Source organism: Larimichthys crocea, chromosome XXI (genome assembly GCF_000972845.2).
Source record: "Larimichthys crocea isolate SSNF chromosome XXI, L_crocea_2.0, whole genome shotgun sequence".
In the NCBI taxonomy this organism is placed as follows: Eukaryota; Metazoa; Chordata; class Actinopteri; family Sciaenidae; genus Larimichthys; species Larimichthys crocea.
Genome location: NC_040031.1, coordinates 13,858,017 through 13,876,141, shown reverse-complemented (window position 1 = coordinate 13,876,141; position 18,125 = coordinate 13,858,017). Strand labels below are relative to the sequence as shown.

Sequence of the window (18,125 nt, the reverse complement as noted above, 5' to 3'; positions counted from 1 at the left end):
GCACAAGGGCCGGATTAAGAACATCAGCGGGTGTGTCAAGTGCTGGCATCAGGAACTTTCCTGCCTTTTAAAAGCAGCGTGTCTCCTGCCAGTTAAATGCAAAAGTTTGGCCAGCCACAAAAATACCAAATGGCTGCAAGCAGGAAAACATCCACATGCTCTTCTTGGATAACTTCTTGGATAACACACGGTCACTACAGTTATTCTGCAATGGAACAAAAGTTGGCAGTAAAAGTAGTAAAGAATGGAATCCTATAAATGAGGTATAAATGACTGTTAAGAGCACCAATTCACAGGCTCAAGTGCAATAAAGAGTGTTGTATTTATTTAAAGCAATATTTCACATTTTTGGAAATACCCCAGTTTATTTTCTTGCCGAGAATTAGACAAGAAGATCAATACTACTATCATGTATACAAGATAAACATGAATCTAGAGAGAGTTCTACAGTTTGCTTTTATAGCATGTGGTGGCTTCATATTTACTGTAAAGAGTGGCATCAATCTTATGATCTAACTCTTGGCAGAAAGCAAATGTGTTTTTTCCCAAAATGTCAAACTATACTTTTAACACCCTCATAGTGTTGCTGGGTCAGGACAGTAGGCCATAGTTTGTCACTGTCCAAAAAACAAACATGAAAGTTTGAAACAATAGTAGAAATAAACTCACAGTCATCCAAAATTAAGTGTAACCTCAATACGCTAGTGAGCAACAATTTGCCAGTGAATTAATTCACAGAATATAGCAGAAATTGAATATTCATTGATTTGTTTTCATTAGTATATAATCACCTGAAAATACAAGTCTAGAATGAGCCTTTTATATCTACAGATATAGAGTCCACCATGTTTCTACAGAAGTCCAGACAAACACTGGCACTTGATAAGGCCTTTCGCATTATTTGTAGAGTGATATAGGGTGGCGCGAGGGGGTTGCAATTTATGACGACACTGCTAAATGCCAATAGATTTTACACATTTATCCTCTAATCTGACCAGATGAGAGGTTCTCTGTTTTCATGTGTTATGTGCGTATGTTGCCTTTAAAAAGAAGTATTGATCCATCTCACTTGGAAACCGAGAAATGATGAATCATTTTCATACCAAGGAAGCCGTTGTTTCAGTGATCAAAGAGGAAACTTTTTCTTTTTGCTCTATGATTTAAAGCAGTTACTCCCATATATCTCCTTCATACAACTCTCCAAGGTGCTGGATCCCTGACTCACCCTGAAGGGTGTATTTCTCAGAAAAATCTCTGCAGAGAGGAGTGTGAGCCAGTGGCAGACGGTTGTTGACAGTTCCCAGATGTGAATGTGTGTTGTTACTATGAATGTGGTGTAGGGCAGCAGTAAAAAAGAGCATGTTTGCTAAGGGAACCATTAAGAAATAAGTCATTAAACACATAAAAAGCCTGACTGGAAGGTTAAAATACATTGATTTTAATCACAGCGTTTTAATGGAATTTACAAACACTGCAGATGTGTCCAAGGCAAGAACATACGCCATGGTACTTTCAGAAAAATATTGAGAATTTTAAGACAATCCATCATAACATCTGTCCAATAGCTTTTTTCTATGATACACAGTGTTTTTTCCCAGGCAGGGGTCACTGTGTGGGGCTCGTATGAGAGCTGTCCTCTCAGAAAGTGAAACAGAGGTGGTCATAGCTGATGAATGAAACTGATCATCTAACCTGACAGGAAATGCTTATATAACGTTATGATATTATGTAACTTACTCACAATTTGATCTGGTACAGGATGTCCACTGATGATTCTTAAGTTTTAGGTTGCAGATTGTTGGAAGATTAAGAAATTCAGGACGTATTGTCTAGCCAAGACACAACTTTTAAGGAATATATAAAAGTTTGAGCCAGGGATGATCTGGACTTTACATTCTTGATCTTTCCTCGCAGTCAGCTTCATTTAATAGCTCAAAACTCCATGATTCATAAGCATTCTGTAGAGAGGCTCAGGGAGAGGATTTTTTATTTTTTTTAAGGTGGATATATTTTAACAGCACATTATTTTTAAAGATAAGGCTTGTGTATCGTAGCAGACAGGTATTGCCATTTTTTCAGGTCAGTAAGAATAGTACAAATTCAGTGGAAGCAAGATCTCCACTGTGTCCCATAGCTTATGTCTCAAATGCTACCTATACACCTGGAGCTTTTCTCCACACTTTATTTTTCATGTCAGGTTTTGGGCATTAAGTGGCTTGCTCCCAGCGCAAAATCACACTCAACACATTTATCATTCTCTCCCCTTTTTATGGCCACTTGGGTCCAATTTTGCTCATCCTCCTTGAAAATGTGTGTTCATCTGGATGCACACGTGTGTCTCTATGTTGCATGTTCAGAACTCATATTTGTTTATGTGTCAGTGTCACCGTATGTTTGTTTGTTTTTGTATATGTTACTTATGTTTTTGTTCGACTTTTAAGTTGGCTGTGGTATGAGGGCTAGACGTAAAGTTTGCGTGTGCGTACATGCATGTTTGCAGATGCTGAGAGCAGCCAGATGTTCTCCAGCAACGATATTCGTCTTAATCCCCCTCTTTAGCAAACTCTTAAATCAGCCTGTAAATGAGCTGAGAGACAGGTGTTTACATCTTATCCCCACGGCATGTATTAGAGGAGGCTATAGGAAGGAGAGAGGAGTGAGGAGACGAAGAAAAGAAGATGTAGGGGAGATGAAGCATGAAAGGAGTACAATAGTCGTCTGTCCAGAAATGTTCCATCAGCCGTCCCAGAGGACATCCCCTTGTCTGTAAAAGAGATTAGCTTGGTCCCCAGTGCTGGTCATGTGACAGATTTATCAATAAATGTGTGTTATCATGAAGGAATGCCCTAACACCCCGTGAACACACGTCTTTTGTATTTTTGCAGACCAATAGGAAAATTGTATAAACACAGCAACTTATCTGATATGACTAGGAAAATAAAATGCGAAACCTCCACTGTTCCCACAAGTGGAGACTTATGAAAGGTGCTCACACATGTGTTGTTCAGGTCAACCTCTTGCCACTTAGCCAGTGTAAACAGAATAATTCTGGGTGCCTGGCAGCTGGTGTCAAAGTGAATGGGACATTGGGGAAGAAAAATCTGATAACATTCTTTGGGGAAAAAGGGAACTCATGAGCTTATTAGATAAATTTGCTGGCAGCCAAGACTGACCTGTGTTTAGTTGTGGTTGTTCAACTGCTCTAGGCACAGCAATTAAGAGTGGGTTGTGAACTTTTCACTTTAGTCTGCAAAAACAAGGCCGGCTCACACTACGCTGGTGCCTTCAAAGCTGTGGGGCAGTCGGTCAGAAACAGACTTCGGCTGTTGCCTGTCTTAGGGGTCAGAGTGAGGAAATCAAAGGTCAGATTTAAGCTGAGGCATCACTAATGTGTCTGTTCATTAAGTGTCCATTATTCCACAGCTGCACAATGTTGTTCTGATGTCTAAAAGACTGCAAGTATGTCAACTCCTACTACTGTAAAGTACCACTCCCTGCTCCTCTTCATTTTTATTTTTATTTTCTCAGAGCTAAAAGGAGCCATATAAGGTATATAATAAAGCCTTTGATGTGTGAATGGATCTAAGTGTGCGTGTGTGCGCCTGCATCTGGTGTAATACCACAGCTGAAATACACTTTCCAAAGCTTGGCAGAATCTCAGTCCGACACTGTGATTGAATATGTCTGCTATAATAGTGGTCCAAAATCAATTGTCTATTGTTTTCTTATTTTCATATTGTTGTGTTTGGGTATTGTTTGTTGGGTATCATTTGTTTTATTTTGTGCCATGTTGTTGTTTCCCTGAACTAAGTGCACTTTCGAAACATGATTTGGTTATGGCCGTGTGCATTGCCATTGTTCTCATATAACAATATAATACATTCTCTATTAAGATAGAACAAAGCTACTGCCGAAATATTTCTGCAGGACAATTGGCCACATAATTTTTGCATGCAGACTGAGGTAGTTATCAAATCAGCTTTTGTTGTGATGTAAGTGAAGAAGGAATAGTGGTGACAGAAGTATTCAGATCCATTACAAGTACAGTCCCACATTAAATCTTATGTAAAGACATGTATGCTAGAATGATCAGCAAAAGTTAAATATAGAAGTATCAAAAGTAAAATTACATCAGTGTCACATTGTTATGTACCATACCGTTCCATTATTATTCCTGATGCATTGTAGTGCAATAAACATTTAAAGGGTGACTTAATACCAGACAGAAGTGACCTCTGTTGCATCTGTAACCACCTGTAACTGCATCTACCAATGACGCACACAAGGTTAGAAGTTAAGACACTTGAGATCAGCAAAAACAAGATTTTGATTTTCTTAAGTTGCTTTTTAATGTTTAATGTCTTTAATCTTTAATGTCAGTTAACCTGATGTAAACTACTTTTTTTAAACCCAGTGGAGAGATAGGACATAGAAAGCAGCATCGAAACACTTACATTAATCTTTTTTTTTTTTTTGGCTACTTGGGGGCACTACACTGACATATTACCATATTTATAAAGTTATTATTACCAACATGTTAGCAAAAAGTTGCCGTTGTAAAGGTTGTGTGTCCAAATGAACGCCTATAAGTAACTAAACCTAAATCCTTTTTGCTCGGTTTTGTTCTCCACCAAATTCCGAGAAAAACATTGGGCTTTTTAGCTGCTAAATGTTTCACCATGCTCTCCAATCAGACGCTAACCTTTTCTGTCTGTGGTTTGGTGGTGGTTGCGTACAGCAGGTCTGTTAGAGCTATCAGCTGTGTGCTGCTGCTGCTGCTGAAAGCAGTGAGCCTGAACCGAAACAATAAAGACAAAAAATAACCTAAAGATGCCAAAATGACACATAGAGGTGAGAGAAACTGGAGTCAGGTGATGATTCTCTGTGGGATTGTCCACCACTGAGAAAGTCAAAACTGTTTATCTTCAGACTAAAACATAAACTGCTGTATAACTTCGGCATAGTTTGACTTTCAACCACATTATGTCCTCACATGGGAGCTGCTGACGTAGTTTACACACCTGCTCTTCACACCTGCCACCAAGAAGCTGCAAACAGCCAGACCCAGCCAATAATTAGTATTAACTCACATTTGCCACAGCAGCGATGATGTTTATTTCTCATTTTTCTGTCTCCCCCATAGTCATCAGGCACCACTGTCATGGTGGACATAGCAGTCATGGGAGAAGCCCACGGACTAATCACAGACCTGCTGGCTGACCCCTCTCTACCCCCCAACATCTGCACCTCACTGCGTGCAGTCAGCAACCTGCTAACCACCCAGCTCACCTTCCAGCCGCTGCACCGGCCACGCCCTGCTCCCCTGCTTAACCCCAGCGATGCCTACAACCTCTCCGACTCAGAGGACGGACCTGAGAAAGGAGAGAAGATATCCATCCACAAGGTAAGGAAATGAAAGATGACCGAGTGTCATTATTTACACTTTCCTGGAAAGATATGCAGTACTAGGAAGTCTAGATAAGAGTGAGGATATTTCACCCAAATATCAAAAGTTAGAATTGTTAATCAAATATAGTCATGGGCCAGACAAATACAGTTTTGTTTTGGAAATGGCTGAAAATAATCCCTAGATGGAAATGCAGTCCAGTTTATTACGACCAAATGATTTATATACCGCACAGCGCTCCACACACATGTTAATCTTTCAGCCCATATTTCAGCTAATGAGTGCTTCCTGCTCTCAGAGCTTTTAGCATCAAATGAAGGAGAGTATTTTCATAGAGTTGAGCGAAGAAAAATAGAGCTCGGAGCACTGTTCTCCCTTTCATAGCCACAGCTGTGTCAACATGACAGATGTGCAGAGCCAGACAGTGTGTATGTGTGTATCTGAACTGAGTAGAGGAGAGGAAACATGAAGGTGAACGCACCTCTCAAAAGGTAACAGAGAGGGATGAGTATGTATGAACAAAACTGGACCCCCAACACGATTATGAATCCAATTATTTATCTGAGGATACTTAGCGTGGAAGTTGGTGTGTGGTCGATGGCTGTGATGCCATAAAGCCAATCGCTTGGCTGACAGGTGCAATTTTACATCGCGAACTTTGTAAAAGTCGCTAAGACAAACTGTGCCTGTTGAGTGGTCAGTGAAGCTGCAATCATTAGGACCGTGCTCCCCAAAGACACCGTTCCCAACTCAACCTGCATGATAGCAGGAGGTGTAGAGGTGGCTAGTGCAGTAGTGGAAAGCCCTGCGCTTGATTTTCTGGCTCCTGGCTATAAGTTTGATGTCCATTGTGATGAATACTGATCCCTTTCAAGCACTTTTCCAAAACTCTTACTGTGAAAAGAAAACACAGTGCCTTAGAACCGCATACTGTACAAAAATGTAAGAAAAACACGACAAAACACACAATCTGATCTCACTTTTTTTCTCATGTGAGGATGGCCTGGTTTTGCCATGCTGTGTTTCTGCTTTCATTGTGTGTCTGCAGGGCAAGAATGGAACTGTGGTCGAGAATTACATAGATAGTTTCATATGCAGTTACACTTATATTTATGCTATTTTAGTATGCACTATAAAAAACTGAGTGCAGTTGTATGTGCAGAAATGTGTCATATAGTTTGCACATACCCTTTTAAATTCACAATTCTTAAATTTGCAACTGAAATCAGCGCATGTGTTTTTCATGAGCTTAAATTAACATTACTGTAAATTCTCCAAAGTGAATTGAAGTCAGAAAAAATGTCACCTAAACATGTGTACGAGTGCGTGTGCGTACACTCACTATATGACACCTTGCTGTGAATGGGTTCATTCAGGATTCTGAGGCGAGCTTTACTAGGTCACCCTGCAGAAAACTGAGAGAGAGAGAGAGTGTGTGTGTGAGAGAGAGAAAGAGAAAGAGCCTGCCATGTTTAGTGCTGCTGTGCCAAGCTGCTGCATGGCACCGAACAGATGGAGGCATCAGAAGGGCAGAGACCACTGGGAATTCCAGAGAAAGAGCAAAGAAGAGACAGATGAAGTAAGCGGCTGAGAGAACGAGACAAAGGAAAATTGAAATAGAGAATGAGAAGCAGAGAGGCGGAATATCTAGGATCACATGTATATACAGTATGTATGTCAATACTGGCAATGTATCTAAGAATGAACCACGAGGGGAATCTATGGCACAGATCCTTGCCAATATCTTTCAGTGTTGACTGCAGTGTTGATTCTTTTTGGTTCCAATGAAAAAAAAAAAAGAAAGTGCTTCCAATCATGAAAAATGCTTCAGGTTATATCACCTGCATCATTTGTCTCAACTTGGGCAGATTCAGGAAAAACAACTGTCTCATCTAGATGATCTATTTGACAGCAGACAAAGCAAATAAGCGTGAACTTTATCTTACAAGTGGGAGTACTTTTAAAGCTTTTATCTAAATGCAAACACAATTGCTGCCTTGTTTCTTTATTATTCCTGCTGTTAGTTATGGATGAGGCTTTTATTCATTTATAAAACAGTGATGAGAAAGGTTTTCCAGTCGTCTTAACTGTGTGTATGTGTGTGTGTGTGTGTGTGTGTGTAGCGTCTGAGGCGGAGTCTCCACCCTGGTCTTCTGAGGAGGATCTCTTCCACATGGACCACGACCACCTCCGCCACAGGCCTGCCTACCATCGAGCCTGGGCCTGTCCGACGAGACCGCAGCGCCAGCATCAAACCCTACCATGAAACACTCACATGCAGGTACCTGAGCTACTGACTAATGTGTGCCTGATGTGTCATTATTTTTGTTTTATCCTCTCCCAACATACGCCTCTATTATTCTCAGGAACCTTTACTTACCTTTGCTCAAGTTGTTGATTTTGCAAATACAGTCCATTTATTCTTTTTCTTTGGCTTGACTTATTCTTTTTTCCTTCCCTGAATGGAGTTATTTGGAAAAAGGTTTACTATGTTTGAAGCAAAGCCACAGATTTTTATGTTCCTATATATTAATTGTAACATCCTACTATGCAGCATTTAGGTATAGACAGCGGAGGTACAAATGCTTTTAGGAGGACTCCTACAGTGGCCACCACTGTATTACACGTCACTCTATTGAGGTTTACTCCCAGCAGTGTGGCTACCAAGAGTTATACCAAAGAGTGATAGTGTGAGTGAACAGTAATGGCGCAGCAGTTCAGAAAAGGATGTGTGTGCAGTGGGAGCCAGAATGGAATAATGCCCTGCAGGCGAACACATTAACCTGAATAACTAAGATACACATCAACTCTCAGCACATTAGAGCTGAAGATAGCACGAGACTCACAGAAGTGTCACGGTTCAGATGTAGATCTGCATGTGTGTGATATACTGTAATAGACAATGTGTTATTTGAAGCGTTTGAAAGTTTTTGGGGAGAAAAGTGCCGTGGGACAGACAAGGTTGCAGGTTGTATGTGAGTGCTGAGTGTTTGCATGAATTCATCTGTTTGTGCCTGGATGCACTGAGAAAATCTGGCCTGATAGTGTTCAAACAGGACTAACATGGATACAGCAAACCGGTTTAAAAAAAGCACAACAAATGACTTGTTTCTATTGTCTTTTGTTTTGCTAGTGAATCAATCGGTGCATTAAATCTAGAAAAAACATAGGATCTTAATTTATTAGAGTAGGCATGATTACTAAGTTAAATATTTCTGCATAATTTACTGTGATCAGTGCAGAGATTGCATTCCTTACAATTACTTTGTGATTACTGTGACGTTATGTTTGGATGATCTTAAAACAGCTCAGGGGAAATAAGGTTTTTTATTAATTTCAAAGGAGTAGAAAATGGGGATTCAGCTAGAAATCTTTCAGCTGTGCGTGTTGCATGGGCTTGATTATGAATTATCGTGCATACAGTGCTTTTATGATGTGGGTGCACAAGGAGCACTAGACTGCATGCGCTCCCTGTCCTTAAAATATTAACTGCGCCTCAACAAGAAAGGGTCTCTTCGTGTTTCATCTGCTTAATTCAGCTTCTCTCCCATCGAGTTTGTGTCACGGGAACGAAAGTCTTCTGATGGATGCCAGCGTGTCTTAAAATACAGACTCTTCTGGGTGTCTCAGTCTCTGCAAACAGGCATCAGAGATGCTCGCGGTGTGCCAAACAAGGGGAGTTAGTACATAGTGTAGGTTTGTGTGTGTGTTGTTGTTCAAAGTTTTTGTTTTACGTTGCATAAGAACATTTGTCTGATCTCTAAACTGACGCTAGAGTTTAATTATTAATGTGTAATAGAACTTCAGAGAGCCATATCTGATGTCTGACTCAAAGATACGCTGAAAAAAACAGCCTGCATGGATTCAAACAATAACTTCAACTGGTGACAAGCTCTGTGTCTTTTTTGTCTTCGCTGGCGTTTGTTTGGAAGTGTATGTGCAGACATTCAGAACAACAATAGATGTATCTTGTTTCTCCCATTTTTAATACACGAGGATTCGGGTACAACCTCAATGTCTTTGAACCCCCTTAAAGACAGCATCTCAGGAGCTTAGTTTTCACTACAAGCTTTATGTCGGCAACTTGAGATCTGAATCTAATCAAACAAACTCCTTTTGCAAAGCGCCTGAAACTTGTTAACAATTGTTAAAACCAGGTATTGTAGATGTAAAATGAGGCATGACTCTGTAACTGCATGGCCTATTTCCCACCTCAGAATAATTTAGAAACTTATTTTCGGTAGACAGCTTGGGACAAATTCGATGTTTCCAGATGAATTGCTAAAAGAAAACGCAAAGACCAATCACAGGGCAGCAAGTGTTACGTTTGTCCAATCAGGTGTACACAGGGTTTATGTTAAAGACTGTAAGAGACACAGTGCAGTTGGTCTAGCTGGTACATATTCTCACGTACAGCTTACTTGAACTGATGTCTGTCTCAAGTTAATTCATCTGTGTTGTTGCCAGTAAAAGAAGCCAGCCAACTTTTAGCTGTGTATTGTGAAGTGTTTTTTTTGCTGTGAGGAGATTTGTTTCATGCAGCTATTAATTGATTATGGCTGTACTGTAAAACTGTTCCCGTAAAAACATGTGGCTCCTGCCTTGCAAAGTAATTGTTTGGGCCAAGCTGCCTGGAGAAGCATGCGAACCAATCAGTCAGACATTGCCTACAACTTGTAGTAGATATACCTTCGGTGTTTGCTCAGTTTATGGCCATTATAATGCCTGTGTGGTTTTAGATTCAAGTATTCCTACCACAAATACACACATTTGAGGCCAAAAGTATGTGGACTCCTCTGTCACCTGACTTTTTTGTACTTTTAGTCTGATTTTGTTTTGTTTTTAAGGTTTGGCCTATTTGTTTCAATTACGGGAAATCCTAATTTTACAGCACACAGTGATTTTTTTTATTTTTTTTATTTTTTTTAGACCACAGTTTGGTTCCAACTTTGTGGCAACAGTTTGAGGAAGGCCATTTCCTGTTTCAGTATGACAGTGCCCTGGTGCACAAACAAAGCCTGGAAAGGAATTGTTTTCAGAGAGGGGTTCTGGGTTTCCCTGCTGCTGCTGCTGCTGCTGCTGCTGCTGCTGCTGCTGCTGCTGCTGCTGCTGCTGCTGCTGCTGCTGCTGCTGCTGCTGCTGCTGAGACTTTAACCCCGTCAAACACTGTTTGGATGAATTTGAATGCCTAACCTCATTAATGCTCTTGTGGCTGGATGGGACAAAATCCCAGGAACCAGGTTCCAACATCTTGTGGAGAGACTGGTGGCAGCTACAGTAGCAGATTAACGTTCATTACTTTTGTCATGTTAAGGTGTTTAAGTAATTTAGTTTGAGTTTCCGTGTACTTTTGGTATATATATATCATCTGAGCTGAATTTTGTTCTTCACGACTGATGTGGGCTAAGTTTTCTGTAGCTTTGTTCATAGAAGAGTTTTCTACACACATAATGTATCAGTGGACAACATAACTGTTACGTTGTGTATCTGCTAGATGATTGAAAAATAATAATAAGAAATTGTTTAAATTTCTAAAAAGAAGAAAGTAAGAGTAAAAATAAGAAAATAAGAAAAAAAAATCTAATCCAATGTGAGATGAAAATATAAAACAAGCAAACTCCAGTATAAATAACATAATACACATACATACAATACACAAGATATTTGCATAAAATGCTTCAAACTGAAGCATGACTCACTAAAAACACTGAAAATGAATGACTTATCTCTATAGTTGTCCTGGTCGATCGAATATTAGGTAGTTAGTGAAAGTTGTGACAAGTAGATTTAATCATATTTATCATACAAAAAGCTCTAAAATTCTTACTTACTGACCTTTATATTAAACTTACATATTGTTAAATTATATACAAAACTGACAAAAACATCCAACAAATGATGACAGTACATCCAACCTGTAGTTTTAAAAGATTTTGTTTACCACACTGAGTTAGCAACATTGCAAAAATATATATAAATATATTGTTTTGTTTTGTATCTTGAGCCCTCTGAAGAACTGTGTGGGCTGCATCTGTCAGTGGCTTGTTTGGGTCTGTTTGCACAATGACAGTATGACACTTGAACAAGTTCTGTAAATGTAAGCATACTGAGCAGCTTCTGTACACAAAGCCCTGTTGCCTGGTCTTAAAGCTCAGCCCGGCCCAGCAGCAAGCCCCAGCTATGGCCACTTATGGTGGTGTGAGTATAAACAAACACCTGGGCCTCTCCCCAGTCACCAGAACCCTACAATTAACGCACAAACACATGCTTAGACACACTGTCACAGCTGCTTCTTCTGGCAGGGGTTTTACAGACACAATCTGAGAGTACAGAAAGTCCCTGGGTTTTTCGTTTGCTGCAGCTGAGCGGGCTCTCCTCTGACTTTATTTAAATTTTGTTTTAGGCATCTGGCTCTTATCCATCTTATCCAGTGTCGACCTGAAAGACTCCCAAACAGGGCCCTCGCCTACTGACAACTGCTTGCTCTTGTAGGGATCCAACCTGTGATGGTTTCTTAGCGGTGGGCAACCTGCCAACACATCATCTCTCAAGTGGGCTTTAATACAACAATCACAAGTTCTGGGAATAGAAGGGAGTGTTTTTGTAATGAATCTACTGTAACCTGTAAGATGTACAGTAACATATACAGTAGGTTTATTTACAGATCAGTCAAAACAGCAGTAATTATTCCAGATATGTAATGAGACCTCTCAGAAAAGCAGAAATGGTTGGAGAGGAGGGAAGGAGAAAGAACAAATGGAGGGGAGGTTGGGCTAAAATGAACACATGGCTTCAATTGCCTTCCCTCTGCTCCATCATCAAATCTGTACAATCTTAATTAGGACATTAGGCTTCTTTTTTTTCTCCCTCCTTTTTCCATCATGTCAGCTTTCAGTGACGTACAGTGTTAAGAAGGAATAACACCAACTTCAAAGCTACAATATCTGCTTTTTATCGGACATGCCTAGTAAAAAAAAAAGAAAAAAGAGGGCGATTGAATACCTTCCATTTCCCTTAGCCCCGGCCACTGTGCTGTTATCTTCTTCACGTCATCTGGCTCAAGAGTAGGTAGATTACTGGAAGCAGAAATAATGGCTGCTGTGTTTATCGTGGCTTGGACACTGTCCGTTTGGGCTCCGAACCAAAGGTAATCTGTCAACCCGCTGTGAGTGGTAGAGTTTAAAATCGGGCAGAGGCCAGTCAAAGCTTATTGCATAGATCGAAACATTAAGATAAGCAACATGGGAGGGGGAGAGGCAGCAGAAAAAATCTGACAGTGTTGCAATTTATACAGTATTTCCTATTGCAGGATAATTAACCTGATTAAGATTTATAACAATGCCAAGGTGCTTTTCTGTGAGTGTGAGAGAACAGGAGTCATTTTCTGCTTCAGAGAAACACTCCCAATTGACTGTTGACAATTTACTTTGGTTGTATTTAAATTTGTGAAAATGAAGTGTAAAGCAAGAAACCAATTTTGACCTCTGACCTTTGTGTGATCGTGTATGGTCTTGTAAAAACACTACCCTGTCAAATTAAAAGAATTACGTTTGTGTACTATAAATCTACTAAAAAGGAATTTGACAACCAGATTACACCACATCTTACACACTGTACTTTTAAGATAGATTGGCCAAAAAAAGAGCCACTTTAGACCTGTGAAATTGCCTTTTCCCACAGTTTCTCGACACTCTATGAAACAAATAATTTGTTGATTAATTGAGAAAATTATCAGATACATTGGTAATGAAAATAATCATTATTTTAAGCTCTAAATGCATCTGCAAAACGTTTAATGAGAGTGTATAGAGCGGCCCGCTTGAAAGAAATACGGTATCCACTTGTTGCAGCTGCTATGTTTGGATAGTTGTGTTTAGACAAAGGCACTTAGACAAAGAAAATTTGTGGTTTCGGTTCAATATAAAAACTGCGTACTAACTTGAAGAGACAAGACAAGACATGTTTATTTTTTCAATATTTAACCAAAACCATAACTGTTTTTGTTTGCCTAAATCTAATCATAAATCCAGGATGTTTCCTTGACTGGACAAATATATTTGCAGGCAGCAGTTTTTTCTCAAAAGTTTGAGGCAAAATTATTAGTATATAAACTTCATTTGTGATGACAGGTCAGAAATAAAAACAGACAGGAAAATATTTTGTCCGTGCTCGGGGTATATCTTCAATGGGACAGTTAAATTACTGTAACTACAGCGCTAACTACTGTAACTACACTTAAGAGCTTTTTTTGTGATAAAAGCAGAGTCACTTAATACGTGACTGACAGATTCCTTGAGTGAAAATGGCCGGCCTTCTTATTTACATTCTGTGCTGAAGGCTCAATGTCAGTAGCCGAGGCTATTCTGCTGCATTAGCAAAATAGGAAGAGTGTCTGCCAGTTCTTCAACTTTCATTAAAAGTAAACCTTTTAAGCCAAGCGCTGCTGCCTGCCCAGACCCCCCTGACAATAATGTACTAACTGTTCGCCCGCCAAACTATCAAACTATTTTATATTCCACACCTGCTAGGCATTACACACAGTGGTCCAACCTGGCCATGCAAACACAACAGAACTGCCTTTGTTGGGGCCTCAGGACCATTAGGCAGGGTGGGTACAGCTCAAAAGTGTTCAAGAAACAATTTATCAGAAGGAGATAGACACACTACAGGTCTTTGTGCTCCCTGTGACACCATGCTCTAACGGCAGGCATTTCCTGCCCTGAGAAGGCAGGTTTTACAACATTTAGGGAGAGGTATTTTAATTGGAACCACCTACAGCCTGACAGAGGCCTCAGTGGAGAAACATGGAAAAGCTCTTGCGAGCAGCTCGGGAGACTCCCCATGGTGTCACACAGCTAGCCAGCACGGGCCGACTCAAGGCTCTTTCGGTTAAAGAAAATATCTGCTGTTTGATTTATAAACCAGTCAATAAATGTGAACTTTTTCATCTGTCTCTAAGATTGTGGCTAGCACTAAGCCGTCTCTAACGCTGACACCGATTTGTCATAAAAGCTCAAAGAGGGTGGGGCTCAGTCTCTAATGAGTCATTTATAACAGTGCCTGCTTTGAATTTGTTTTGTTATTTATCCTCATTGCATTGTGTTAATGTGTGCGTCCATTAAGTTCATTAATGAGTATTTTTCTTCAAGCATCTGTACAACGTCTGTTTCATGTGGGGACAGCACAGTAGGAATCCCATTAAGGATTTTTTCTTGACAACTTCTGCCGACTGGTTAGACATCAAAGACAGATGCAGCAAATGGCATTATTCCATTTGCTTTTTGCTTTTTTGCTTTTTTACAAACAAACAAACACACACATATGCTATTCTGTCTCCTGGCGTTTAGCGTTTGCTGTTGATTTTGGGGTCCGGACTACTTTTTAACAATCTGTTAGACCAAACTGAATACGCAGAATTCACAGCATTATGATAAACACCACATTTTCTCACAAGAGCAATTAGAATTTAGTTTTATCCTTTAAAAACTACAAAACATATCAGCTGTTTTAATATACATTTAGATGTAAATGTCTAAGCAACAGATACATTCGACTCTGATGACATTTTTCAAGTCTCTAGCATTGGTGTTGAACGTTTTCTCCTTTAAAAATCACTGAAATTGATTGATTCCGACATATGGTCTGACATATATGCAGTACTAGCACCAGCTGCAAATATCACAGCATTACAACAAGGAATGTCATATGGCACTGAATGAAACGCCTCCTTTTTATGCACTTTACCTCTAACCTGTGAAACCTCTTGTCTACAGCTGTGGGAGACCATACATCAAACTGATCCATGGGGAGGGCTCAATAGACAAGGGAGACAGGATACCCCGGTCAGGTATGCTCCCAGTCTTCTTTCTCTCTGTCATTACCAACACTACCTCCAGGCAGCGTGGAATGAGTGTTTGTGGGCATATGCACAATATCACAGTGTTTCTCTCTCCCTCTGAGACCGTGCATTACATCCTGCTGATATATGAGCCAAATATATACAGCAGACAAGAAAACTTCATAACTGAGTAACTGCATCAAACCTCAAACAAACCCATAACTTTCAGATGTTGTGCTGGTGTTACAAGAAATATGTAAACTGATATTTCTAATGTGTCCTGCATTTTCCTTCTTTCTTTAGTCCTCGATGCATAACTGGACTAATCACTGATCAATTACTGTTTGCCTCTCCTGTTTGTTGTTGTTGTATTAATTGAGTTTTATATTGCCTCTGCCGTATATATATATATACAGCTTAATGATTATGGTCACTTATAGTCACAGGGCAAGAAATTCACAATTTCTTATGATACAAACTCAGACATCCGTATAAAACATTGCTTTCACCAGACACATGCACATATTTTGAGTAAGGGGCGTGGCAGCAATCACTGAGATGCATCAGTGTTAATGAACAACAGCACTCACCATCTCTGAGTGCTTTCATTCTGACAATTGCAGAAAATTGCTGACAACAACAAACTGGGATTAGGGGATATGCCAGAGAAGTAAATTCCCAGTACACCTAATGATATGCACCATCTAGAGGAAGATTAATGGTGGATTTTGTTTTTTTTCTCAGGCCACAGTGTGAAACCTCTTTGTTTTTTCTCTTTTAATAGCAGAGGACCAAGTGGTTGTGTCATCAGACTATGACAGCACACATGAAGCCAATCACAGTGATAGCAGTGATGTAGCACATACAGAGGGGGACACAGAGGAAGGAAAAAACCCTGCCCAGAATGTCATCCTTCACCCACTAATACCTCCTGAGGTAAGGCGAGGCAGAACGAATGCTGGTATAACTCTGGTATTGAACACACAACATCATCATATTGGAATATACATTATTTACGTGATATCTACTGACCACTTGTCATTGCGTATCACTTGTACAGGACAAACCAATTCTGGCTCCAGAGCCGTTACTAATGGAGGACTTAGAGCCTTTGATGAGTCAGCTAAACAATTGGAACTTCCCCATCTTCAGCTTGATGGAGAAGACCAATGGGAAATGTGGACGGATCCTCAGTCAGGTGAGCAAATCCAAGAGCAACGATGATTAAACTCTGAGGTCACCCAGAGTATCAGTAAAACAGTGATTATTTGGATGATATCTTGTGTGTCGTTTGCACAATAAATAGGATCTAGACACATTGTCAGCAATAAATGCAATAAAACAAAACTGTTGCAATATTTGCATTCATCAGTGAATGCAATTGTATCGTTTGATCTACAATAACAAGGTCTTAGTATTTATTGATTACAGTTTTAAGTTTGCTAAATGATCGTACCTTTCTTCTGTACTGTGTTGATTATTCAGGCCTGGTGATGGTCACAGACAACTTGATTTTTTGTGTTTCAGGTCTCCTACAGGCTCTTTGAAGACACTGGCTTGTTTGAGACCTTCAAGATCCCTGTAAAAGAATTCATGAACTACTTCCATGCCCTTGAGAATGGTTACAGAGACATACCATGTAAGCTTGAATAAGTCTCTCTCCTTGTGTTTTTAATTTTGCTTCAGTTCACCTAAAACTAATATTTGCAGCTGTAAAAATGAACTCAGCCACTAGAGGGAAATATCCTACTGTTTTGTTGTTGTTTTTTTCAGTGTCAGTCATATACAGTACTGTATCACTGTATGCAGCCTTTATTTGGTTACAAGTAACATAAGTGGACCAACAGTGCACCCTGGTGGAGAAGGTTACACACACTGAATACGCTTGTTTTCTTTTCCTGACCCAGATCACAACAGGGTCCACGCCACAGATGTGCTTCATGCAGTCTGGTACCTCACCACGCAGGCTGTGCCTGGTCTGCCCAGCCTCATTACTGACCACAGCTCGGCTAGTGACTCAGGTGTGTCCATTAGTACACACAGACATACATTTGCATGTCCTGATGGGGGTGCTGGTGTGTATGTGAATCCATTAATGTAACTTCCATATGTTGCCACATGAGCAAAAACCTGTTCTGTTTGACATTTTTCTAACTTTTCTGAAGCCATTTACAACCAGAGGGACTGTCTATATTCACATTTCACATTATATTTCCATCTGCTCGCAGCTTTACTGTGAACCATCTCATTAATGTCAGAGCATCAAACCTGCGGTGTGTGTGTGTTCCTATCCTACTCACAGTTTGTCTTATCTTACTCAGGCTTTTGGCGCTTGCATTTATGTACCAAACACTATTTGAAGTCTAGAAGAGCATGAAATTGCAGGCAGATTAGAGTTCCCTCTCACCCATATTTCCATAACCTCATTTGTATGCCTTACTAGGGCCATCCCTTTGATCCACATATAAGTGGATTTGAATGTTCAAGTGTGTGTTTGCCTCTGAGTGTGTAGAGGCATGTGCACATAAAAGTACAGTAGAGTATGTGCGTTAGTGTAAATTCTGCCAACCTGCTCACTTTGTTTCCTGTGGCTAGACTCCGACAGTGGAATAACACACAGTCATATGGGCTTCCTGGTTTCAAAGACCTACACTGTGTCCGAAGATGGTTATGGCTGCCTGTCAGGCCTCATACCTGCTCTGGAGCTCATGGCCCTTTATGTGGCTGCCGCAATGCACGACTACGATCACCCCGGGCGGACCAATGCTTTCCTCGTGGCTACCAGCGCCCCACAGGTACTCGTGCTACTCAGCCTATAGTAGAGAACAGTATCTGGTTAGGATCAAAGTAAGTAGAAGTTCATTTGGTTGATTTACTGTA

The 18,125-nt window shown here is 40.2% G+C and overlaps 1 protein-coding gene across 4 annotated transcripts in view; it reads left to right on the top strand.

The window, feature by feature from the left end:
* Nucleotides 1-18,125, top strand: part of LOC104940679 (cGMP-inhibited 3',5'-cyclic phosphodiesterase A) — a 69,849-nt gene that overhangs the window by 41,273 nt on the left and 10,451 nt on the right. For 3 of the 4 annotated variants that reach the window (XM_019275519.2, XM_019275518.2, XM_010757330.3), the window contains 8 exons: nt 5,144-5,404; nt 7,531-7,688; nt 15,181-15,254; nt 16,030-16,181; nt 16,306-16,443; nt 16,773-16,884; nt 17,153-17,266; nt 17,841-18,040. In XM_019275519.2, the coding sequence (XP_019131064.2) occupies nt 5,144-5,404; nt 7,531-7,688; nt 15,181-15,254; nt 16,030-16,181; nt 16,306-16,443; nt 16,773-16,884; nt 17,153-17,266; nt 17,841-18,040 (1,209 nt within the window). The remainder of the gene's footprint in view (nt 1-5,143; nt 5,405-7,530; nt 7,689-15,180; nt 15,255-16,029; nt 16,182-16,305; nt 16,444-16,772; nt 16,885-17,152; nt 17,267-17,840; nt 18,041-18,125) is intronic. The other variant, XM_019275517.2, reaches the window with a different exon arrangement.